Source organism: Panthera onca, chromosome D3 (genome assembly GCF_046562875.1).
Source record: "Panthera onca isolate mPanOnc1 chromosome D3, mPanOnc1 haplotype 2, whole genome shotgun sequence".
Taxonomy (NCBI): Eukaryota; Metazoa; Chordata; class Mammalia; order Carnivora; family Felidae; genus Panthera; species Panthera onca.
Window position 1 is genome coordinate 12,635,154 of NC_138350.1, and position 26,185 is coordinate 12,661,338.

Here is a 26,185-nt window from a genome sequence, read left to right on the forward strand (position 1 = left end):
TGGGCGGCCCGGGCGCTCAACCCTCCCGGCCGGGACGCCCGCCCAGCCCTGCTCCCTCCCGGGTCCGCAGTCCCCAGGCCCCGGGGGCTCCCTGCCAACCCCGAGGGCGCCGAGGCTGAGCGGCCGCGGCACTTACTCAGCATCGCCGCGGAGCTCCTCGCCGCAGCCTGCAAAGTGGCCGGCGGGGACCCATTTGCAGGAGGGGGAGACTGAGGCGCAGAGAGGGCCAGCTGCCGGCCCAAGGTCACACAGCGCGGCGGCGCGGAGCCGGCCGGGCGGCAGTGGGCTGGGAGCCCCGCGCCAGCCGGCCGGCCGGCCGCCGGTCCCCGCCCGCGTCCCCGCGGATACTCACAGCCGGTCTTGCCCACGAGCTCCCGCACCTCCTCGGACGCGGAGTGGGCAGCGCCCATGGTGCCCGCGGCGGGGACCCCGGGGCGCGCGTCCCTCGCAGGCCCCGGGCTGGCGTCGGCTGCGCCGCGTTGGGTCCGGCCTCGGGTCCGGCGCGGGTCGGGACACCGGGGACGGTTCTGAGCCGCGGGTTCCGCGTGGGGCGCGAGCGCGGCCTCTTATAGCGGCGGAGGGCGGCGCGCCGCGGTCCTAGCGCGCGCCGGCTTCGAGCGCCGCGGGGAGGAGGGCGAGCGCCCTGCCCCCGGCAAGAAACGGTGGGGAGGGGTGGAAGGGGGTGCAGGGCCTAGGAGCCCACCGGCTAAGGTTCCCCCGTCCCCCACGCAGCGGCCGGGCTCCTCGCGGCTCGGCACCACCTCCGCAGCGCCGCCGGCTTTGGAAAGAGGCAGGTGTGAACAGAGTTGGGGTGTAGGTGGGCGGGAGCAGCCCCCTGGGAGGTTCCGTGTTCACCCCCACCCCGCTTCCACCACACCCTCCCAGATCTCAGGAGGGAAACTCACCTGGGACAGTGAAGAAACACAGCCAGGGTTAACTAGCTCGATGGCGAACAGCAGTGAAGGTAACATAATAATAGTAATCCCACTTAAATGCACACCGGGTGCTTGGCTTGACTTTGTTCCAGGAAAAGTCCTTGGCCCCTCCCCCAGCACCTTGATGAAGGGGACAAACCCCAGGCCAGAGCGGCCCATCCTAGTAACACAGCCCAGGAGCCCGGGGTGGGGGGTGGGGTTCTCAAACTTGAGGGGCAGGGGACTCCCCCTTCCCCCACCATTCTGATTGAGGCAGGCCCGGGAGGCTGCATTTCCAAAATGCCAGAGAGAATGTAATGAGGGTGGTCCCTGAGCCTCCTGGGAGAAGTTTTGCTTTAAATTGGTTTAAGGAATTGGATGCTGTGGTCAGCCTGGATGACCTGGGCTAGTCCTGCCACCTGTTTGACCCTGATTCCTTCTAGTTAAAATGGGGAGATGACAGTCAATGACAGGTCTATCAGAAGGGCCTGGCATGGGACGAAGCACAAGGCAGTTGCTGTGGAATCACGTCCATCTTACAAGGGAGGAACCGATTCTCAGAAAGGCCACACAGCCAGGGCAGAAATTCAAAGTCAGCATCTTCTAGGTCTCAAGGCCAGGCCATTGCGCTCCACAGTGCTTGGTGATGTGGCCGTCAATGTTCAGCACGTACTTGGTGTATGTCCCGGATGCCAGGCTCTGTGACAGTGTAGGTGCTCACAAACACCTAGATGGGCCCACCTACAGCAGCTTCACAGGGCACTGGGGAGGGCACTGCCCATTCCTCCCGATCACAGGTCCAAAGTGAGAGTCACAGCCCTGGGGTGGGGGGAGGGGGCAGTGTCCTGCAACCAGCCAGAGCTGCGGAAAGAAGGAAAGGGACCCCCCTCCTAGGTGAAGATCCAGATGCCCGTTACCTGGAATCTGCGTTTCCAAAGCACTCTTGGGCAGTGCCGAGATAGCCAAGCTGGGGGAGTGTTGGCTGTGGGGCATCAGCTGGTCGGAGTTAACGGGACCCAGAGTTTGCATTTCAAGGCAAGAAGGAATCTAGAAATCCAGATTGGCCTCAGGACCAGGAAAGGGGTTCTAGGGCCCCTTCGGAATTACCCACAATTGCGGGACACAATTTTATTCTCATTTAAAATACCCGTTCCTAAAAAAAAAAAAAAAAAAAAAGTACCTGTTCCTGGGGCACCTGGGTGGCTCAGTCGATTGAGCACTGGACTCCTGATTCCGGCTCAGGTCATGATCTCATGGTTCGTGAGTCTGAGCCTCACATCCTCAGGCTCTGTGCTGGTAGCACAGAGCCTGCTTGGGATTTTGTGTCTCCTTCTCTCTCTGCCCCTCCCCTGCTCTCCCTCTTTCTCTCTCTCTCAACATAAATAAATAAACTTTAGGGGCACCTGGTGGTTCAGTTGGTTAAGCAGCGAAGCGTCCTACTTCGGCTCAGGTCATGATCTTATGATTTGTACGTTCGAGCCCTGGAGCCCTGCGTTGGGCTCTGTGCTGACAGCTCAGAGCCTGGAGCCTGCTTCGGATTCTGTGTCTCCCTCTCTCTCTCTGTCCCTCCCCTGCTCACGCTCTGTCTCTCTCTCAAAAATAAATAAACATTAAAAATTTTTTAAAATAAGTAAACAAAGTTTGGAATAAAGTAAAATACCAGTTCCTGGAATTTTATTATATTAAATTATCCAAGGGTTAAATGATGGGGCTTTCTGCTGAAGACACAGAAAATAGCATTTTCAGGACCGCACCTCCGCCCCCTCGGCATAGCTGCTCCCAGAGCTAGAGACAGTGCAGGTGGGTGGGGAAGAAAGCTCTGGGGCAGTCAGGGGGGGGGGGGGGCATGGCTCTGCTCTGCCCCTCAGTGATACCAAGAGGCCCCAGCGTGTGGGATGTCTGTCTTCACTCTATGACCTGTCTACACGGTCACCCCAAGCCCCACTGGCTCCTGTCAGCTCCTAGATGAGTCCTGGCACTTGTCCCTTCCCCTCCCTCTTCCTACAGCTGGGGCTTCCTCTTCAGATCTCAGTGTAAACATCACCTCCTCTGAGAGGCCTCCTCAAGGCCTCCCTCCGCCCTCCTGGGTCTGTTGCCAACAAGCCACCTTCAGGAGCCAGCAGGGAGCTGGAGGAGGGGGGGCCTGGGACGTGATGACCGGGGGGGGGGGGGTATTTATTCCTGACTGCAAGCCTTGGGGAGATACTCAGGAGTTCCTTGTGGCAGCAGGAAGGTGGAGAGGCCAAGGCCAAGTGTTCGTTCATTCATCCATTTCACATTTATTGAAACCCTGACGTGTTGCAACCCCTGGCTGGGTCCTGGGGCCACAAACCAGGAACAATCAGGAGTCACCCTTTGGCTCCTAAGGAACTCCTGGAGGAATGGGCAGACAGACACACAGGAGGTGACAAGGCAGAGGGGTCAAGCACGGGCTGACTTAGGCCAGGAAAGATCCGGAATGTTCAAGCCAGAATGGTTCCTGGAAAGACTCTTGTCATCCCTTAAGCCGAGCTTCGGGGAATCCAGGACTAGCCCCAGCTGCGAGCCCAAATGGGCAGGCCGGAGGCACACACTGGGTGGACAGCTGTATCTGTGAGGTGTGGGGGGCCTGGGCCTTGCCCCCCTGCTCTGGCGGTGATGCACGAACGCAGCATGGGCTCTCCCCCACACGAAGCCTGCTGCTGCCTGTTCTAGGGCGTCACGGCTTTAATTCCATCCTAGCAGTGGCTCTGGTGGCGTCAGAGCAGGAAGGAGGTCTGGAGCCTCGCGTGGGGTCTGGCTCGGCTGATTGCATCTGGAGCCCTGCAAAAGGGGCACCCCGTGTGGGGATCTTTAGGTTCGCTTTACACGGCGTGCCCTTCCGGGGGCTGGAAAACACTTCGGTCACCAGGCAACTGCCTCTCTTCTCCCCGAGGAGCTGATTAAAACGGGTGGCCGAGATTAGAATGGCTGGGAACCGTGAGTCCACAAAGGACAGCGGTGCCCAGAGACTTCAAGGATGATATTCCTGCGGCTCTCCCACCTTCCCGTTAGGGAAGGCTCCCAGACCATATGTGCGCAAGTGACTTCCCCTCCCTGGGCCTCAGTTTCCCCATCTGTAAAATGGCAATAATAATGGTGCCTTCCTCCGGGTGGAGTGAGGGGGAAACGTGGGTATTTGAAAGGGCTTAAAACAGTGCCTGACGGGGGAAGCGCTATCTAGTGGTATGCAGGTAAAGCTGGGGACGCCCTACTTTGTAGCATTTGCCCATATCCGTGGTGTAAATATTCCATCAATTTCAAGCTACCAATAGTTTGACAAGGGGCTTGCAAAATTCCTGAACGTCTGACAATTCCATCTTGCAAGCCGGTCTGAGCCCACTGCAGCACCACCACATGGTAGACCATTATTCATAGGTTCATTCGTTATTTTTTTTAAGTTTATTTATTTAGTAATCTCTACGCCCAACATGAGGCTGGAAGCCAGGACCCTGAGATCAAGAGTCGCACGCTATTCTGGCTGAGCCAGCCAGGGGCCCTCGTTCATCTGCTTTGAGTGCCAGGAATTTTTTTTTTTAAGTTTATTTATTTTGAGAGAGACAGACACAGCTCAAGTGGAGAGGGGCAGAGAGAGAGGGAGAGAGAGAGAGAGAGAGAGAGAGAATCACAAGCAGGCTCTGTGCTGCCAGCTATGGAGTCCAACACGAGGACTCGAACCCAAGAACTGTGGGATCATGATCTGAGCCGAAACCAAGAGTCAGACGCTTAACCGACTGAGCCACCCAGGTGCTCCTTAAATACTACAGTAAAGGAGCCAGTTCCTGACCTTGGAGGATCCCGGAGTCAGGAAGGAAAGAGGTATAAACAGACCATCCCAGTACAGCTAATGGATACCAGCTGCTGTGGGAGTCTGGAGGAGGGGCACCTAACACATGCCCATTTTATTGATGGGAAAACCAAGGTATTCAGAATGTATGGTAAACCAGAATCAGAATGCAGGTGTGAAGCTGGATAAATGGCAGTTCCTATCATTCATCTGTGTCGATTCCTTTTCCCTCTAATCACTTAGGGGTTCTCCCAAGGCTCCACAATGTTCTGGGAGCAAACAAAATGCCTTGATCTTCAGGCCCCTGCTCTAAAAAATTTACATGGAATACAAGTGCCACCTGGCTTAGCCTCGGACTTAGAGAAGAGCACATCTAAACCACTTCAAACAAGTAAGGATTAGTGATGCTCCCATAAAATATGTTGAGGCGGGAAGGGAGGGGATCCCTGCAGGTGCCCACACCCACGTCTAGTCTCTAACACGGGCAGTTTTTCTCTTAAGCTCATTAAGGCTCCTGCTGGTCTCATGAATGGAATCAGAGAAGAATCATCCCCAATCTGCCCTTTTTTTCTTATGTTTATTTATTTTTGAGATAGAGAATGAGACGGAGTGCAAGCAGGGGAGGGGCAGAGAGGGAGGGAGACACAGAATCCCAAGCAGGGTCCAGGCTCCCAGCTGTCAGGGCAGAGCCCGATGCGGGGCTCAAACCCATGAACCATGAGATCATGACCTGAACTGAAGTCTGAGGCTCAATCAACTGAGCCACTCAGGCGCCCCCACCCCCAATCTGTCATTTGAATTAAAGTTGCCCTTTTGGTTATCTTTTAAACAATCCTTTCTTGCCCGAGGCACCCTGATCTTTTAGGTGAACCTTGGGCGACAGCGTGTTCTAGCAGACAGGCATCGGATCCCCCGCAACGGCTCTGGCATTCCTGGTTATGTGCCCCAAGGGTTGCCTGCTTTACCCTCTGAACCTTGATGTCCTCATCGGTAGAAGGGGTCCACAGCCCCATCTTTCTCAAGAGGACTCAGCAAGGGGAACGGCTGACACGGAACAAGGCCTCCACACCTGGCCATTCCCTTTCTTGGGGGACAAGAGCAGGACCTTGTAGCCAGGCTGACTCTCCTGTCTCTCCATCGCTCTCCTCCCTGCAATACCCCGTGAGACAATTAAACGGAACTCGCGCTCGAACTTTGGTCTTACCTCCACTTGTTAAATCATTTGCAGTCTCGAAGAGCATTTTGCAAGCATTGCTCCCTCTCTTCATCTCCGAGACTCCCCCCCCCCCCCCAAGCTGGAAAATCATGTCCTCTCGACTGCCTGGGATAAGGATCCTTCTGGGTGGCCAAGTTCCCCGGATCCTTCACGCCCCCCACCCTCCCGGGCTGCCCCCAGCATCTCCAACCTAACCCGTAGCTGGAGCCCACTGCCCGGACCACAGAGGGACGCAGCTCCATGGGAGGGAGGGCCAGCTGCCTAAAAATAGGAGACAGGGGCTCTTTGGGGAGGGCGGCCTTCTCTCATTTATATAATTATAAATAGTGACCTATTGCCGGAGTTTGCAGGGGGCAGATGGAAGCCTGTCCCTGGATGGGCGTCAAACGGCCCTGTTGTCCGAGAAACAGGCTCACCGGAGAAGCAGAAAGAGGTGGCAGGGGCCCAGAATCTATTTTAACTTCGCTGTCGCCATCGATTCACATCGAGCGGCGCGGCAGGCTTTGCAGAGAGAGTCATCATCAGTGTGTGGGAGGGTCTGGTAGGACTGCTTCTCAGACCCGAATGCAGCCACCCCGTGGGGGCTCCAAATGGCACTGCTTTGATTTACTCAGGATCTGTGCTGTGTGGAGAGGCATCCTACACACTGAGCAGCAGGACTGTATGGAAGGCAGAATCACGGCCCCCAAAGGCGTCCACGTTCTTATCCCTGGAACCTGTGAGCACGCCAGCCGACCCGGAGACGGGGAGGTTATCCTGGACCATGCGGGTGGGCCCAACAGAATCACAGAGGTCTTTGCACGTGAAAGAGGAAGCCAGGAGGGGGTCAGGGTCAAGAGTGACGTCCACTAGGCATCGCTAGCTTTGGATCGGAGGAAGGGTCCGCAAGCAGAGGGGTGCAGGCGGCCTCCGGAAGCTGGAAAATGCAAGGAAACGGATCCTTCCCCAGAGGCTCCAGAAAGGAACACAGCCCTGCTGACGGCAATGGCAGCCCAGTGAGGCCCGTTCCCGACTTCTGACCTCCAGAACTGTGGGTCAAGACATTCGTGTTGCTGCCAGCCGTCAAGTTTGGGGTCATCTGTTACAACAGCCTTAGGAAATTACCGGAGCGTGGGTTTGCACCTGCAAATACCCCAGTGCCGAGGGAACCAGCCTTGACCAGACTGTCTTCCCAGGGGGGTGGCTCCTTAGATTCTGTGTGTATGCACATCACCTGGTGTTCTTGCTGAAATTCAGATTCCTGGGCCCCCTGCACGGTCCAGACTCAGCAGGCCGAGGAATGCATGTGAAATGAGAACTCCAGGTGATTCTGATACCGGTGGCCTTTTATTTTCGGTACTGGCTATATCGAGATGTCATCCACATACCAGACAGCTCCCCGTTTAGAGCATACAATTCAGAGGTTTTCGGTATCTCCAAAGAGTTGGGCAACCATCGCCATAATCAATTTTAGAACATTTGCGCCGTCCCCCAAAGAAACCCCACACCCTTAACCTATCACCCCTCGGTCACCCATTCTCTCTGATCCCTGACAACCACCAATTACTCTCCCGTCTCTATGGATTTGCCTCTTCTGGACATTTCATGTAAGTGGAGTCTGTAATATGTGACCTTCTGTGTCTGGCTTCTTTCACTTAGCGGGATGGTTTCAAGGGTCATCGCTTTGTGGCAGGGGGCAGCATGGCACTCCTTTTAGTTGCCGGGGAATACAGCGTTGTGCGGGTGTACCGCATTTTCTCTCTTCATCCATCCATTGAGGAACACTTGAGTAACGGCATGGCTTTCCTTAAAGAATCTCACTCAGCCACTGCAGCCGAATGACGGGGGGTTTGGCAATCTAGCATTCCCATTTTGTAGATGTGGAAACTGAGGCTCATAGGGCTCAAATCGCATGCTCAAGTTCACGTGCTCTGTAAGCGAGGCCCCGGTGGGTCCGAGACCCTGGCCCATGAACCAGTGACACGTCTTACTGGGGTCTCCACTGAGACTCTTCTGTGACCTGCCAGCGGGGTGACAGAGCTGGCAAAAGAGGGAAGAAAATGGAAAATCCACTTCTTCCCTCTGCTGAATCAGTTGGCCATAATTTCACTGCGCTACTGAGTAACGACCCAGGCCTTGCCCTTCACCGAGGGCTAAGCCCTTTATTGTATTTACCTCTGGATCCTATGACAACACGTGGGATCTGCATTCCTCACTCCTCTCCGTCCCCATTATAAGCACGAGGAACTCAGGGCTTGGAGAGTCCAAGCTCTTGGCCACCACATGGGTGGTTCTTAAATGGTTTTGTGCCTCAGCGTTATATAAAGGGCGTGGCCCAGGAATCTGCATTTTTAACGAGGGCCCCAGCTGTTTCTGATGCAGGTCACCTGGGGACCACACACGAAGCCTTGCACCGTCCCCAAATGTCTGGGGCAGGATGCAGACATGACTGTGCTCCCACGAGACCCCTTCGGGCACTTCCCCAAATCCTTTCAGGAAAGGTGTGTGGGTTGGGGGCCCAAGACTGCGCTGGGGACTGAGACACTGGCTTCTCACATCCTCACTGTCCCCGGGCCCCTGTGGGAACAGACTCCACATTCGGGTGCAGGGAGAGAGACCCTTCCCAAAAGCCCACCTCTGTGGCTGCAAACAGGTACAGATGGTGAAGAAAACTGGGCTCTGGTACACCTTCTACCAAGACTGACTGTCCCCTCGGCTGCCTGGCCCTCGGGCAGGTCCCCACCTCCAGTGTGCTGGTAGGTGGCAGGGCAGCCATCTCGGGGACCATGAGCTGACCGGCAGGGCAGGACACGGGCTGGGATCCTGCCACCCGCTCAGTCTTAGCACCTCGCCACCTCCCACCGCCCTCTCTCCCTCCCTCCTCCCCTTCCCTCCAGGACGGCTGGCTGCTGCGTGTTCAAGCAAGACCCCAGCTGAGCGCCTGGAAGGCAGGATGATAAATACACGTTGGGGTTCGGAATCGGCGCAGTCGATAATTTGGGGCTTACTTGGGAGAGGACGCAGCAGGCACCTACCATTAGGGCAGCTGGCGGCCGAGGGCGCAGGCGGGCGCGGAGGTGGGGGTAGGAGGTGGGCCCAGGGCCTCCCGCTCCCCGTGTTGACTCAGCAGAGCTCAGGGCCTGCTCCAGCTGACCGGGCGCCCTTCCCAGATGTCCACTCTGGGCTGTCTCTTAGACCTCTCCTGGGGCTGGCTGCGGAGAGCAGAGATGGGAACCAGATCCGGCTCTCCTGCCTCATGAAAAGGAAGGATGTGAGTGTGAGGGAAAGGCAGGAGGTCCTTTAGGCTGGGGAGGCTTCCTCTGTGCCTGAGACTCCAGGGGGTGGGTGGGTGGGGAAGGGACGTGGCCTGGAGGCTTCTCAGTCCCACTGGGTGTGGAGGCAGGTGCAAATCCTGGGCAGGGGTCAGCGTTTTGACCTGGCAGAGGGGCCTGCCGGGAGAAAGCCCGAAAGAGAGCCCCCTCTCTCTTCCCTCCGTCACGCTGGATGGGAGCCAAGCTGGAGGGCTCGAAGCAGAACTGAAAAAGCTCCCTGCAATTGGTTAGCTCAGTGCTCTCATTTTCCCAGGACAGGAAGCTCAGAGAGGTCAAGATCATGCAGCAAGGACAACCCTGGCTGGGCCCAGAAGAGGCCCTGAGACTCAGAGCAGGGTGAGGGGAGGGCTGGTCCCCGGGCCATTTATGTCAGGGTCTCCTGCATTCTTGTACAGAGGTGCAGGCTCCTGGGACCTACTGGGCTGATTTTTATGTACTCTCAAATTTGGGAGCCTCTGCTGCAGAGGTTGGGGTGCGGTTGGAGATATGGTTCAAATCTTGTTTTCGGCCTCAGGCCACGACTTGCCTGGGGAATCGTTGGTCCCCATCTGTGAAATGGGTACCTGAGACTTCACATGAAGTGCTCACACCATGCTGGCGCATGGAGGGTGCTCAGCCTCGGGCAGGTCTCTGGGCTAGCCCGGGGCCAACCAGCTGCCTGTCCTGGCTGCCTCTAGGTGGGGACTGGCAGAGGGCAGGCTCCCTGCACCAGCTGGCACGTGTGCACTGGGGGGAGTGTGCAGAGGGAAGAAGCTGTGTGCAGCTTGTGATGAGGAGGCTCATCCCCTGGGGCCAGGCTAAGCCCCACAGAAGGAGGGAGTAAGATAGGAAGGGCCAAAGAGGCCATGCCTCCTGGATCTTGTCAAGCCTGGGCCCCAAGCCCAGAGACCAAATGCTACAGGGTGAAGAGAGGGCCTGTGGATTTCCGGGGAGAGGGAGGCTGGTGCAGACAGCAACGAATCGAGCACTGCGGTGGGTCCCCGTGGGCTTGCAGGTCAACAGGAACGGAGTGTGCGTGTTGGGAAGGGTCCCGGGAGCGGGGGCATCCAGAAGGAGGCATCCCTCCCTGGGGACCTCAGTCAGGCCAGGGCACGATTCAAGGGCACAAGGGAGACAGCCCTTGGTGCGCTCAGATCCTGCAGTGTGCACTTGAGGGCTGATGAACCAGGACCTCCCCCCCCCCCCCCCCCCCCCCCCCCCGCAGAGATGAGTGGTGAGGCCTGGCGGTTGGCTTACAGCAAAGGCCCCCTTCCCTCTGTCTCTGCCCACAAAGCACAGTAGAATGGGGCACGTTTTCATGCCACTCATGCTGAGTGTTTACTTCCTGTTCAGGGAGGGGCAGCCAGAAGACTTACTGCTTCGGATTGACTTCTTCTTGACATTCAGAAGCCGAGAACAGAGTTTTCTGGAGACGCTTATCTATATATGAGCAGCAACACGGGACCGAAGTCTCTTTTGGGAGGACTCTGCAAGGGCAGGGCAGCCCTGTCTGTAGGGGATCAGGGGTGGGGCCAAGAGTCCGGATGCAGAACGAACCAGAACCGTGTTCTCCAACCGGGCCACACGTTTGAATCACCTGGGGGAGCATTTCAAGACCCTAATGCCCAGGCCACACCCCCGGCCCCAATTAAATCAGGCTGGGGTGGGAGAGGGCCGCAGTTTAACCTCCCAGATGATTCCAATACACAGGAGAGTTTGAGAAACGCTGTCTCCACCCCAAGCTGCAAGTTAGGCTCGCCTGGGGCGCTCCTAAAGCAAACAGGGGCAGGCTGCGTCCTGGGCGCAAGGAATCGGAAACTCTGGGGGGGGGGGCTCCGGGGTTGGTGGCTTTGAAGAGGCCGCCAGGGTGGGGAGTCACAAATCGCGTCAACGTGGCGGTGGCATTCCTCCGCCACCTGGTAGCACGGGTGCACACGTATCAGTATTCTCTTGGTGAGTTCTGGTAGTGTGACCTTGGACCAGCTGCTCGCCAGCTGTGCTGAAAGATGTGGCTCATTAACCCCGTGTCCCAGAGACTCCAGTGGCATATCAGCCTGGAGGGCGCGTGGCCAGAGCACCAGGGACGCCCCACAGGTGGCCTCCTGTCTTTCCACTCAGGGTACATGTGGGTCCTCGGGCGGTAGGGACAATCCTGGTAAAGGGAGCGTGAGTAATCTGGGGGAGGCTGTCAGTGCGACCTTGGGTAAGTAGCTTCTCTTCTCTGGCTTCAGTGTGCCTTTGTTAAAAAAAAAAATGAAGAAGAAGAAGAAAGAAACGAAAGAAAGAAAATCTGCCTTTATCCTTCCTTGAAGGCAAAATGTGTAGGCGAAGGCTTTGGGCTCTCTGAAAGTCAGGTGTCACGAGTTTTAAAGATGATTTGTTGGGGCACCCGGGTGGCTCGGTCGGTTAAGGTCATAACTAACTCTTGATTTCGGCTCAGGTCGTGATCTCACGGTTTGAATTTGAGCCCCACATCCGGCTCTGTGCTGATGGTGGGAACCTGCTGGGGATTCTCTCTCTCCCTCTCTCTCTGTCCCTCCCCCATTTGTGTCGTGTGTGTGTGTGTGTGTGTGTGTGTCAAAAATAAATGAATAAACTTAAAACAATTCATATTAAACAAAAAAGATGATTTATGTAGCCCCAACTGAATGTTTGAAGGCAGAACCACACCGGTGAAAGGGGGAAATTGAGGTTTGGGGGCTAGATTGTGTGGAGCCAGGGTACAAGGTCAGAATCGTCACGTGCAGCCCCAATATCCTCGAAAATCCCCCAGGGGCCATCAAGTATGGTGCGCAGAGCTTTGCGGATAACAAATCAACTCAAACGGGCAGAGCCTGAAAACAGCAAGACATCATTTGAAACAGTGTTTTGAGTTTTGTTTAAACTGTTCCCTTCTCCTTTCTCTCCCCCTAGCCCTCCCAACTCCTCCAAAACCTCCACTAGGAGCTCACAGCTCCTGGCGGTGGGGGGGGGGGGGGGCACCACAATTTAGCCTTGGGAGGACTTCATCTCTGTACTCTAGCCCCAGAATTTATTTTGACTTCAGAAAAAGTCAGGGGTCACCCTGCTGGCGCTCTGAGCAAGTTCCAAACTCAGTGTGCATTGAGAAGTGTCTGGTGTGGTGGGCAGGGGTGGGGGACCGGGGTCTGCTCCCGTTAGAAGCCCCCCCCACTGAGGGATGGAGAGGCAGGGGTGAGCAGGATGATGGCACCTATGTTCCAAATCCCAGGACCTGGCCTGTGCCCTCCCCTGCTGACTTCTGCTCCAACAGCAGGGTGGTCAAACAGCAGGACGGTGAGGAAGGGGAGAAGTGACACATTAGGAACCCGCAGACTGGGGCGCCTGGGTGGCTCAGTGGGTTAAGTGTCTGACTTCGGCTCAGGTCATGATCTCACGGTTTGTGGGTTCAAGTCCTGCGTCGGGCTCTGAGCTGACAGCTTGGAGCCCAGAGCCTGCTTCGGATTCTGTGTCTCCCTCTCTCTCTCTCTCTGCCCCTCCCCCACTCATTCCCTCTGTCTCTCTAATAAATAAACATTAAAAATTTTAAAAAAAGAAAAGGAACTCGCAGACCGATGGAAACCCCGCTTGTCCCGGGATCACCAGACCCCTTCCTGTCCCTTCATCAGGCCCTCTCTGGAGGGACGGTGGAGCCCTCCTGGGCAGATGTTGCAAAGCTGGAGGAAACCACGGCCCCGCCCCCAAGCTGCTGCTGTGCTCTGATGTCACCAGAAAGCCTCTCCCGTCAGCTATTCTTAGTCTGGAGAACACACCTCCGCCTGTTAGAAGTTTCTAGACTTCAGGCTCTTTATAAATAACTTAGAAACTTGTAGTGTGCCACCGGCTTAAGCACTTGCTTCTTTTATGCAGGATGTTCAGAGAATCTGGAAGCTGGGGCACCTGCTCCCTCCCCGGCGAACCTTGTAAATACTGTTCCTCTATCCGGAAGGCTGGCTTCCACTTCCATGCAGCCCTCCTGGAACCAGACCTCATCAGTACCAGCAGCTACCCAGGGAGTGGGTCGTGTACGGTGCTGGGTGCTAAGTGAGCTTTGAGGGATGTCGGAGGCAGTTCTGGTCGGGCCGGAGGACCCGGGTTCAAATCCGGACCCCACCCCTCACGGGTCAGGTGATCTCGAGAAGCCACTTTGCTGCTCTTTGCCTCCATGTCTGCATCTGTGAAACCAGGACACGGGCTGTTGTGCAGGCGACAGGAACCAAAACACGGCACAGACACACACAGCGTGCTTGGGGTGGCACAGGGGAGCTCTCTGAGGGCCCGTGTTGCTCCTGGGGTGAACGAGAAAGTGCTTTCGGAGGAGGGACTGTTCTCTCTGTTCACCCACAGGAAACAGAGACCCCGGCCTGCAGGTTAAACGACTTGCCCACACTTGCTCAATTAGTATCAGAAGTCGAATTTGAACCTGGGTCTCTGCCGCCAGAAGCACACAATTATGAAGTGCTGTTGCCCCCTAGGGCATGAGGAGGAATCAGAACCAAGTCTAGTGTGTGGGGGTGGGGTGGGGTGGGGGGACTCCCCATCTCTCCGAACCTGAGGGAACCATCCCTCTCCACCGTCTGTTTCTTTTCCCTTGAGACCTTGGGCAACTCAGTGCCCCTCACTGAGCCTCAGTTTCTCCATCTATAGAATGGAGCATATAATAAAAGCATCCACTCTGCAGAGGAGCATGAGGACTTTGAAAGGGGGGGCGCCCTCTTCGGCGTCCTGGATAGAGCAGACACCCCCCACCCCCACCCTCCCGCAAGACCAACTGACCTCCAAGATGCGCCAAGGTTGGAACGTTCCCGTCTTCCTCCGCACGTCCCTAGAGCCCTGGGCACCGATCCCGGGCGACTCGCATCGGTCGATTGTGTGCGTAAATACCTCCCTCGATGGACACGAAGGTTCTGCTGATGTCCTCGCCAGGGAGCAGGTGCCCAGGAGGATCGGAGCAAGGCTGCTTCTCCAGCTGCCTCCCCTCACCACCCCCCTCCCTCCCTGGGGCGTTACGTACTAGCTCACTTTGCGTGGTGAAACACCATCTGGAGACTTTATCTAGGCGTTTCCCACATTTTGCCATGTTTGTGATGGAGCACCTCACGGGGTAGAATTCACGGCAAAGGCCAGTGCCTCTTGCTGGCGGCAGGAGGGAGTCGGGCATAGAGCAGAGTGACAGGACCCAAGGGGAGGGGAGCAGCCCCTTCCCCAGCCCCCTCCAGGCTGGCCGGCTCACTGAGCCCTTGCTCTGCGCATTCGAGCCTTACCAGTCCCGTGCTACCACCAGACGATGGAAGAGGGGGGCTCAGCAGGGACGAAGGCTGCTCACGAGGTGTGGGCCACGAAACCGTGTGGCCAGCTGCTGTTTCACTTATCAGACTCGAATGAGTTCCCCTCACCTCTCGAGCTTTCCTTCTCTTGGAGGCTCGTTCTCCAAAGACCGGTTGTCAGTTCTCCTTTCTGGAAAATCCTTCTCTGCTGTCCCTGACTCCCACCACGCACTTCCTTCTCTGGAAATCTACAGGAGTAAGAGCCAGGAGGAGCCTGGGGTGCGCAATCATCAGGGCCCCAGGGTGCAGCATCAGCAGGGTGCGATGAAAGTTCTCAGCAGGAGTCGTGACCCTGGCAGGTGCGAAGAATTCAGTGCAGGAGGAAAGCCGTGCAGACGGCACAGTTCGGCAGCTCTGAAGAAAAAACGGGGGCTGGAGATTCAAGGGGGGGGGGTCAATTAGGGTGTCTGCCATCGGACCCAGGGAATCTAGGCTTTGAGACCACAGCCCCACATGGAGAGTGAAGGGGACCCGGAATCTTCCATTGGCATAGTGACTACAATTAAGATTCAGCTGAGGTCCCTGGAAAAATCAATTCCTTCCTCCTGGCCAAAGAGCAGTTTGCAGACTTCTGTACTTCCCAGGAGCATCAGCTTGCTTGGGATCGCACGGCGCTTTTCTTAGGACTTTAACTCCCCAGACGGGTTGTACTATTTAGTACGGAGATGAAAAACTAAAGCAAAGCCATAGTTCTTGGTCTTTATTTTCATCCTATCTTATAATGGAAAGCAACCTACGTATATTTTGTATTTTCAGTGCTTAGCACATGGAAGAGAATTTGGCATCCTCAAACAGGAAGGCTTTGTGGTTCCCATTTTAAATGTACGGAGTCGTCAGTATGGCCAGATCTTCTTTCCTAAATGTGGCGAAATACACATGAACACAAAACTGACCTTCTTAACCACTTTTAAGCGCACGTTTCGGTGGCGTGAAGCACATTCACATTGTATCGAGGCAGATTCTTAATTTGAAAGTTGTAAGTTTGCAGAGAGGATGTTACTGTTGAAGAGAACGGAGATTTGCCACATTCAAAAGTTCAACTTAGTGGATGTATAAGAATTCATGAGGGCCATCTGGGTGGCTAAGTCAGTTGAGCATCTGACTCTTGGTTCCAGCTCAGGTCATGATCTCGGGGTCGTGGGATTGAGCCCTGCTTGGGATTCTCTCTCTCTCCCTCTGCCCTTCTCCCCGACTTGTGCTTTATTTCTCTCTCTAAAATTAAAAAAAAATTTTTTTTTTTAATTCATGAAGTACTTGGAAGGTTTTGAAAAGTGCTTAAGAAGAAATCAAATATATTAAATTCATGAGTGCACTTAAAGTATTTAAGGGGAATTAAATTTTTTTTAAAAGAAGTGATTGTAAAATGCAGTCAATTTTATAAACAAAATGGATTCATAAATTCAACACAAAATCTTAGGGAAGAACTGTGTTTTGAATTTGTGTTTGTAAGAAATAGAATATTAATTGGAAAAAAACAACACAGAGGTCCCGAATCCCCTTTCACAAAAGGCTTTCAAGACAGCAAGTTGACAAAGAGTGTTCCCAGCCTTCAAACCATTTGTGCGTAAGAGCTCACTGTTAAGCAGTTCCCAAACTTGAGTGTGCATCACAAGCCCTTGGGGGGCGGCTTGTTCGCAAACAGATCTTGGGCTCCAGCCCCAGAGTTCCTGATCCAGTGGGTCTGGTGCCCAAGAGCCTGTGTTTCGTTTCTTTTTTCTCTTCTCTTCTCTTTTTTTTCCAAGATTTTATTTTTAAGCAATCTCTACACCCAGCGTGGGGCTCAAACTCACAACCCTGAGATCAAGAGTTGCACACTCTTCTGAATGAGCCAGCCAGGCACCCCAGAGCCTGTATTTCTAACAAGTTCCCAGGTGATGCTGATGTAGCTGGTCCAGGGACCACACTTTGAAACCCAGGGTGTTAGGTCCACACAACGTACCCAGAGAGGCCAGGTGGTGGTTTTGTTTTTTGTTTTGTTTTGTTTTGAAGTAAGCTCGAAGCCCATCACGGGGCTTGAACTCATGATCGTGAGATCAAGTCGCGTGCTCTACGGACTAAGCCAGCCAGGCGCCCCCCATTTACTATGAACGATCAAGGGCTGGCTATGAGGGCAATACTTATGTACTGCCCACAAGTGGCCACGCCCAAAGCCCCTGGTCTCAGGGTCTTTCTCCAGGAAGGTGAGGGAGGTGATGGTGCCTAGTGACCGAAGACAGTGAGGCCACCTTATCTGCGCTGTTCCCCCAGCCTCGGCTTGCGGGGACGTGGGATTCCTTCCTGTCCGCGGAATGCCTAGCGAACGCAAAGTCAGAGCAGAGATGCTGGCCTGGTGGGAAGCACCAGCCCCAGGGCAGGACGGGGTGCTGAGCAGACCAGCCGCACACAGGGGCGACTGAGGAGCCAGGGACACGGGGCGTGAGTGGCCACCTGGCCGAGTGCCTGCCGCGGAGAACCCCGGGAGACGTAACCACCAGCTCATCGTCCGAGGAAAGAGTCCCTTTGAAGGTCGCCTGGTGACTTTTCAAATGTGGGCTGTCAGATTAGGGACTCCTGCTCTTGGGGTGCGGCCGCCGTCCCGATGGGGAGGTGGACATTCCCACGCCTGTTCCAGTTCCCTCAGAAGAGAGCCCTGGAGTTTTCTTCCCTGGCTGTTCTTGTGGGAGAATGTTCTGCCACCTCCCCCATGGCTCGCGCCATACTTTGTTCAGCTAGTTCTTGGATCGAAACGCAGAGGGATTACGTGAGTTGGGCTTCTCTAAGACTGACATGAGGAGACAGATGGCTCTCCCCAGCTGGGGCTCCTCAGGCCCCTGTCTCCCTGGTATCTACAGGGAACTTCTCCTCAGGGATTCTGCACATTTGGTTGGAAAGTGAACAGGGAGACATTCAAGATTGTGTAGCCACAGTAGGAGGAAACATATTAAGCTGCCTTCTCTTTGTACCAATGAGCATTTATTTATATAATAAGAATGATACGTTATTTCGGTTATTTAGGACCTGTTAAGGCTCTAAGTAAAGAATACTTGCTTGGTGTAAACATCACAGGCAGATATTATCTCTCTTATTAAGAAGCTGGAGATGAGCATTTCCAGGGTTGGTACAGACGCTGAGCAAAGTTGGGGCCCCGGGCTGGCATTTCTGCAATCCTTTGGGCTCTCCCCTCATGGCTGTAATGTGGCTGCAGCAGCTCCAGACATCACATCCTCTCAAAATATAGGTATTCGGATCAGGATGGGAGGAGAGGCAGAAAGGAAAGGCTTCTCCTCTCATCAGGGAGCGAAATCTTACCAATATCTCTGTGCAGATGCATTGTGTGTTAGGCTGAGTCCCACACCCTCTCCCAGACCAATCGCTGGCAAACTGGGTTAACCATACTTGGCTTTAACCACTTGTAGTTAGTTCATATCTAACTGGGGGAGCTAGGTACATTGCTGCCAGAACAAAGTTTGGGTTCTTTTTGTAAGAATGAAGGAGAACTAGCTATGGAACAGGCAACCAAGATGGAGTAAGCTGTCCCTGGGGTCCTGCTAGATCCCTGGCTTCATGTGATGTACTTTTCACCAACCGCCAACTATCTCCTGAGTGCCTCGTACCCCCTTGGCATGGTGCTAAGCACATGAAGATAATCTGGGGACAGAAGGGACTAGAGGCGGTCCCACTGACTAAGCATGCATTATTGCAGGTGTCGACAAAGCATGGCTGACCCCCGGTTTTGCAAAGAAAGTTTTATTGGAACACGGCCATGCCTGTTTGTTTAGGTCTCTGGCTGTTTCCCTCGTACCACAGCAGAGCTGAGCAGTTGCAACAGAGACCACCACGCCTGCAAAGCCTGTATTATTTACTATCCGGCCCTTCCTTTACAGAAGACATTTGTCAGTCTGGGCCTTGCCGTGCTACCCGTCATTATTGACAATTCGGAGGACTGCCTGCCCTCTGGGAAGATGACACGCGCAAAAGGAGAAAACAATAGACATGACCCATCACTCGAGTCTATGTGTCTGGAAAGGTGTAGGAGCATCTCATGGAATGGATGGCTTCTTCCTTTTTCCTTCTCAAAGGATTTTTTCAGGGTGGCTCCGTGGGTTGAGCGTCCGACTTTGGCTCAGATCATGATCTCACAGTTTGCGGGTTCGAGCCCCACGTTGGGTTCTGTGCTGACAGCCCAGGTGTGTTCCAAATCCACGCAAACAGACGCAGCAATGAGCGGCCAAAGCCTCGCAGTAGGGCCTCCTGAACCCTATGTGTCACTGGGGCACCAAGGGGTGGGAGTGTCTTCATCTAAAATGAAATGAGGATAGAGGGCCCCCAGGTGTCTCAGTCGGTGAAGCGTCCGACTTCGACTCAGGTCATGATCTCACTGTTCCCGGGTTCGAGCCACTTGTCGGGCTCTGTGCTGGCAGCTGAGAGCCTGGAGCCTGCTTCGGATTCTATGTCTCCCTCTCTCTCTGCCCCTCCTCTGCTCGCACTCTGTCTCTCTCCTTCAAAAATAAATAAGAATATTAAGAAGAATTTTTTTAATGAAATGAGGACAGAGAGATGGCACACCCAGGCAAGCGGGTGGCCCCGCAGAGGCATCCGGAAGCAGATCGCGGGGAGAAGTTACGGTCAGAGGGTGGAGTGGGGCCCGACGAAGTCCTCCCGGCCTTCGATCTGTGAGGCTCCGCCAGAGAAATGACAGAAGGAGTTAAAAACAAGCTGGGAACAGATCTGGTTTTCTTCTGAGTCACCCAGGGAGGGAAAATGGAAAATTCCCAGTCTCCCTCTCTCTCCTTCCCAAATGGGAACACGGGTTCCCGGGAGGGGACGGCGTAGCCTGGGGTGTGAGACCAGCTGGCAGGACACCGGGGCCATCTTGCATGGTGGCTCGCTCCTTTCTGGCTCTCTGGGTGCTCCCTGCTCAGCACAGTCTTCCCTTGCCAGGTCGCGGGGTGCCAGGAGCCCAATGAGATGGTAAGGTTAGTGCTGCTGATGGTTTTGGGCCGCTGCCTGATGGGGGTGACTCATGCCGAATGTACCTGGCCTGGACAGTGACGTGGCAGAGTCCATCACGGCCAGAGGAAACTACAAAGCCGGTGCCCCAGATCTCCTGGCCTGCCCTCACCACGGAACCATCTGTTTGTCTCTATGACCACATGCACAACACTGCTAGGAGACCTCTGCCTCCCTGCTCTGTGGCTTACCTGGGGATGGCGGCTCCACATGTCACAACCTGAGCCCCTGAGACCCGGAATCAGCCCTTCTGTTGTGCAGGGGTACGTCCACCCCCAGCCCCCAGAGGAGGCTGAAACCAGGCTGGATGGTAAACAACGCCCCAACAATTGCAGTGGAAAACTACAAGCAAAGGAAGGTGGAAGGCCTGACACACGTAGAGGGAATCTTAGCCGACGATAAATAACACACCCATAGACATAGAGCATGAGTTACCCTCCTGAGAAACCAAGAGATCAACAGGTGGTCCTCTGAACGCCTTTGGATGGCAGCTTCTAATCCCCACCTGGAAAAGCAAAACGATGATGTGCACAAGAGTAAGTCAAGCTTTGGCACAGGTCATAAGGCATGCCCTGAGTCTACCCCTGGGACTTCAACTAACTCACCCGAACTACACTCTCTGACATTTTGTCACAATTTCACAGACACCTGTAGGTACTTTTATACAAGAGGTTGCCTTGTTCTACTCTATTCTGGCACAGAATCAAGGCTCCGAGGAGTGTGAGCTTGGACAGTATGGGATGTTTGTGCTTTTGGGGCAGAGTATCTGTTGTGGGAAGGTAAAGGGACTTCAGTTAATGTTCTAGAAGCATTTGCCTGCCACAGTGTCAGCCGCTGTGGATACAGATGGGAATAAGTGTGAATGCTGACATTGGGAGCTCACGGTTTTACATCCCACTGAGGTCTCGCCCTGCCCCTGCTGCCCCAGCAGAAGGGAAGTCGGCTTCACGGCCCAATGGCATGAAACATGCCAGCCAGACTGGGGTGAATGAGCCCCTGCTTCTCAGAGCCACGTGTGGTCTAAACAGCCAAGGCAGCACACAACTCGGGCCACTGTGAGTCTAAATCACCCCCACACTGAACCAGGTTATTCCGGGTGTGAGAGGAGAGTCCCATTTGGTTCTAAACCTCTGCTGACTGTGTCTTCCACATCATGAGGTCCAGGCCCTAAAGGCAGATGAACAGACTGGCGGAAATGGAGGAGAACGGCGGCCCTGTGCCCAGCCGCCCACGCCAAGCACTAACGGAGAAGCCGGTTGCAAGCGTGCAAAACTGGAGGTTTCGGGAACAGTATCCGCTTTGACCAAGGGACTTGGATGAGCCCCAGCCCGTGGTATCTCCAGTCCTGACAAGACTCCGGGCTGGACCTCTCCAGATGAATGCTTTCAAGTCTGCATTTGTGGAAGAACATCTCTGTCATCCAGGGCTCAGAAAAACAACCCCCCCCTCCCACCCAGCCTGGGAGGGGAGAAGTGGAGGGCGTTGGGTTAAGTAAGCATTTGAAGACAGGGGCTCGTAGAAGATGTAACTGGAAACGGCTGTTGGTGGAGCCCTACCCACGGCCAAGCATCCAGCCTGGGCCAAGAAGGGTAGATGCTTAAGGCCCAGGAGGGGTAAGAGGCAAGAATGCGAACGTTTCGATGCATCAGCACATCACTGGCTCATTCACACGATGGGCAGGCTCAGAAGAAGAGAGGCCATTAGGTTCTCTGTGTCTGCAAATGGAATTGCTGAGAACCAGACCCAGAAATAAAGCACAGCCCCCAGACCGACCTTGGATGGATTATTTTCTTATACCTCAGCCCAAATCATTATTCTTAGAGCCAATGCAGTCAATGGAATTAGGGTCTTCTTAGGTTGAGTTTGGATGGGTTATTTTCTTAAAAAAAAATTTTTTTTAACGTTTATGGATTTTTGAGAGAGAGAGAGAAAGAGAGAGAGAGAGAGAGAGCGTGAGCAAGGAAGGGGCAGAGACAGGGGCAAACAGAATCTGAAGCAGGCTGAAGTCTGTGCTGACTTACCTGAAACCACAGGTCTCTTGTTGTCAGGACGCCACAGGCTCACCTCGGGCAAACAGACTTCCTGGTGAGTGATTTTCAACAGCTTCTCTTGAACAACTTCTACCCACGGGGCCAGGTGCTCCCCAGGGTGCTCCAGAGAAATCACAAGTGGTGTAAGATTCTGTGGGAACACTGGTTGGTCCTCAACACCCAGTCTCATTATACTGAGGATGCAACTTTCTTACGTATGCACGGCACTGTGGTTGGGGAGCAAAGCATCCTCGTTCTTAGGAGAGAGACACCAAAGAATTTAGGGAGAAGTCTCAGGTTGTCTGAGACACTTTCACATGGGTCAGGGGGGAAAACGTATAGAGAGAAGGGAAATAAAGAATATATAGTAAATGTTGAACCTTGGTGCAGGGTATGTGGGTTTCTATTACCCTTTTCAACTTTTTAAAAAAGTTTATTTATTTTTTAGTAATGTCTATACCCAACATGGGGCTCGAACTCACCACCCCAATATCAAGAGTTGCATGCTTCTGACTAAGCCAGCCAGGTGCCCTGACCCTCTTTCAACTTTTTGATGTTGCTTCTGCTAGACTTCTTTTTAAAGAAAATAGTGAAGCAGATTGTACAGTAGGGTCAGTAACCTACAGCCTGTGGGCCTTCCCCAGCCCATGCCTGTTTTTGTCAATAAAGTTTTATTGGCACAAAGCCACACTCACTCATTGACCTATTGCCTATGGCTGTTTTCCTGCTACAAGGGCAGGCCTGAGTAATCGTGTGGCCTGAAATTTCAGCCAAAAATACTTACTCTCTGGCCCTTTCCAGGAGAAGTCGGCGACCCCTGCTTGAGGAGAAATCATATTTTAGGTTACGGTTACACAAGATGAGTTAAGTTCCAGAGATCAGTTACACTTCCATAAAGCCAGAGGGGAAAAAAGCAACTGCCTATAAAAAGTCTTCGCAGGTTTTGGGGCGCCTGGGTGGCTCAGTCAGTTAGGCGTCCGACTTTGGCTCGGGTCATGATCTCGCGGTCTGTGGGTTCGAGCCCCACGTCAGGCTCTGACAGCCCAGAGCCTGGAGCCTGCTTTGGATTCTGTGTCTCCCTCTCTCTCTCTGCCCCTCCCCTGCTCATGCTCTGTCTTTCTATCTCTCTCTCTTTCAGAAATAAGTGAACATTTAAAAAATTTAAAAAAGTCTTTGCAGGTTTTGAATAAGATTTCCCCAAACTTCAAGAGGACAAATTTCCCAGACAATAAGGGATAAATAATGCTTTCTCATCCTCTGTCACAGTGAGTGTGAGGGAAATAAGAGACTGCGGAAGCTGGCGGGGAGGTTGCCACGGCAGTTTAGCAAGGGAGAAATTTAACAAGGTTTTGAACGCCAAATAGTAAGGGATGATGTTATTAGCAAGTGTCCCTGCAGGACAAGAAAACCCTCAGAGGAAGCAATTTGGGGGCAATAGAAACTCCTCCGCAGTCAAGTCCAAAGGCTCAGGCTTGAGTACCTGATCTGAGCCACCCGCCAGATGAAGGCACCTATACCCTCCACGGGCCTCATTATTTCTCTTTGTAAAATGTCAGGAACAATGGTCTAGCAGAGGCCTTTAGCTTTCAAATTTCCTAATCTCCTGGGAGTAGTTTCATACAAAGGTAGCCATTACCCAGAAAGTCTTACAACTGCACTTTCTTTCATCTCATTTTTTTTTTTTAAGTAGGCTCCACGCCCAAGGTAGGGCTTGAACTCACAGCCCTGGGATCCAGAGTCTGATGTACCACTGACTGAGCCAGCCACGCGCCCCGTTTTCATCCCATTTTTAGAAGAGGCAAGTCAGGGCAAAGACCGGGTAACAGGGATCCCAAAAGTTCTTTAGAATATACGGGTTAGCAGTTGCAGGTGACAGAAACGGCACTTCTCCGGGCAGAGCTCCTGGCACAAAGGTGGGTGCCATGAAGACACTCAAGACACCAGGGGTGGACCAGCTAGAAGACGGAGACAGAGGCTCTTCCCAGTGCCACCTCCCAGAGAGGGACGACAGTGGGGCGACACTGTCCCCGAAGGGCAAATGGTTGTTGGGGAGGATGAAAAGCCGTTACTCTCCGGACGTATAAAGCACAGGTGTCCAGGGGCGCCTGGGTGGCTCAGTCGGTTAAGCGTCCGACTTCAGCTCAGGTCATGATCTCACGATCTGGGAGTTCGAGCCCCGCGTCGGGCTCTGGGCTGATGGCTCAGAGCCTGGAGCCTGCTTCCGATTCTGTGTCTCCCTCTCTCTCTGCCCCTCCCCCGTTCATGCTCTGTCTCTCTCTGTCTCAAAAATAAATAAACGTTAAAAAATTTTAAAGCACAGGTGTCCATATGGTGCATAAGCAGACTAAACATCGCATTCAGGGCTCATGGCAGGTCTCTTCCCAAGAGTCCAAAAGTGGAAACAACCCAAAGGTCCATTAATAGCCGAATGGATAAACAAAATGTGGCGCGTCCACACAACGGAATATCATTCGGCCTTAGGACTGGAACACTGATTCATGCTACGGAGTGGACGGCCTGTGAAAACGCTGCTAAATGAAAGAAGCCAGTCGCCAAAGATCACGTACTCCCTGATCCCATCCTCATAAACTGTTTGGAACAGGCAAATCCATAGAGCAGGAAGTAGATGGGGCGCTGGGGGGAGGGAGGAATGGGGAGTGGTCGCTTAATGGGGTACAGGGCTTTACTTTGAGGTGGCGAGAGTGTTTTCATCTACACAGAGGCGGCGGTCGCACAACTTTGTGAAGGTACTAACTGCCACTGAGCTGTGCATTTTTAAATGATTCACTTCAGGGGCGCCCGCGTGGCTCAGTTGGTTATGCATCCCATTTCAGCTCAGGTCGTGATCTGTTTGTGAGTTCGAGCCCCATGTCGGGCTCTCTGCTGACAGCTCAGAGCCTGGAGCCTGCTTCGGATTCTGTGTCTCCCTCTCTCTCTGCCCCTCCCCCACTCGGACTCTCTCTCTTTCTCAAAAATAAACATTAAAAAAAAATAAAATGGTTCACTTTATGTCATGTGAATTTCACCTAAATTCACCTAAAAAAAGAGACGGCAAAACAATTTCATGGGGGAGGTGACGAGGAAAACTCGTCTGAGGTTCGTGGGATGGGTGGGGAGGCAATACTGGAAAAAAGGCTGAGCAGAGCTGGGGAAGGGGGTACAGGGAGGGATGTAGGAGAGCCTGTGGGCCAAGTCCTCTGCATGGGAACAGCAGGTGGGGTTCAGGGCAGGCCGCCCCCAAAAACGTCACTGTGGCTTATTGATTATTTTGAACTGAAGTGCAGCCAGGGCAAGGTGGGCACTTTGACCCTCCTTTGTCCCCTTGAGAGCAGGAAATCCTTCTCCCTCGCGCACGGTACTCCCGCCCCGTGCCAGGAGAAAGAGAGGCGTCTTATCACCAGCGGGAACTCGGGGCCGAGAAGGCTGTGGAAACCACCCTGGCTGCTTCTCCACTAATTTGCGGCCCCACGCCCAAACCCCTTGGCCTCGATTCTTCACAGATGTGCTGGTTGTCTAGAAGGCACAAATGCTGCGTGCCGTGGGCACTCCTCTGAGTGTCTTATTTCTAGGGGCTCCTGCAAGAAATTACATTTACTACTATTTTTTCTCCTGTTCATCTGTCTTGTGTCAATTTAATGAGACCAGCCAAAGAACCTAGCAGGAAGGAGGGAAGTCAATGTTCTGTCCTGGGGCCATGACTGAGGGAGGACATCACCATATAGTTTAAGTGGTGTGGTATTAGAGAATTCCAAAACCTGGGGGGAGGACCAGGTTTTGGAGACAAGGAAATCACACACACAAAACAACGAGCTTTCATTCAGAGTGCTCCAACTTCTGCGGCTGGACTACGAAAGTTTCCGTTAAGATCTGTGTCATTCTAAGGGAAGCAGTTAGGAATTCTGGCCCCTGGAGGATTCTAGAATGCATGCTGCCCAGCTGGTTCTCTCCCAAATTTCTTTCCTTTTTTTCTGTCAACTTCCTTTCCTAAGTTCACTGAACGATTTGCCTTTAGGTCTTTCCAAACCCCAGAGAACTTGCCATCATTATCCCTTTTTTTTTTTTTTTTTTTTTGCACAGCCAAATGGGGAAGAATTTCCTATGGGAACATTAGCCTAACTTTAAACTTAAAAAAATCCCCACCCTCCCCTGCACCCCCGTCACCCACAAAACTAAAACGCTTGAAAGGGGAATCCGCTGTGAAAAAAAACCCTAAATCGCACGGCGGCAGCCTGGCAGTGAGGTGGCAAGGAACACCTTGCCGGAGGCTGGGAGGCGCGAGGGCCGCTTTTGGGGCTTTGCTTACCGTTTGCAGCGTTTGGAGCCACTGGGGTGCTGCATCTGGTCTAGGGGAAGCAGCCGAAGAGAGAATATAGCGTGTGCCCACTGCCCTTTGCCGCTTACAGCAAGGTCATCACGAGGAAGATGCTCAGCGGAAAACGCGAGAACCAGGGGTCAGAAATCCCGGGCTTCCTAGGTTCCAAAAGGGAACTGCTTCTGTGCGACCCCCAGCACGAGAGGAGGAGGAGGAGGGTCACTTTGAGCCATGCAGGCTCGTTAAACACCTTGACCCAGTGTGGCTAATATCAGACTCAAGTGGCCGCCGTTAAGCCAGGGGGT

The 26,185-nt window shown here is 53.8% G+C and overlaps 1 protein-coding gene and 1 long non-coding RNA gene across 5 annotated transcripts in view; both read right to left on the bottom strand.

The window, feature by feature from the left end:
* Window positions 1-674, bottom strand: part of TESC (tescalcin) — a 52,019-nt gene extending 51,345 nt beyond the window's left edge. Inside the window, exon 1 of one of the 4 annotated variants that reach the window (XM_078435754.2) lies at window positions 353-674. In XM_078435754.2, coding sequence (XP_078291880.1) covers window positions 353-410 — 58 coding nt within the window. In that variant the 5' untranslated portion in view covers window positions 411-674. The remainder of the gene's footprint in view (window positions 1-352) is intronic. The other 3 variants (XM_078435755.2, XM_060612410.2, XM_078435752.2) reach the window with 3 other exon arrangements.
* A 9,860-nt stretch (window positions 675-10,534) lies between these two features.
* LOC132665416 (uncharacterized) lies at window positions 10,535-15,721 on the bottom strand. Its single transcript, XR_009604136.3, has 2 exons — window positions 13,999-15,721; window positions 10,535-13,397 (listed from the first exon to the last, which is right to left on the bottom strand). It is a non-coding gene; the product is annotated as an uncharacterized LOC132665416 (long non-coding RNA).
* Window positions 15,722-26,185: the final 10,464 nt, after the last annotated feature.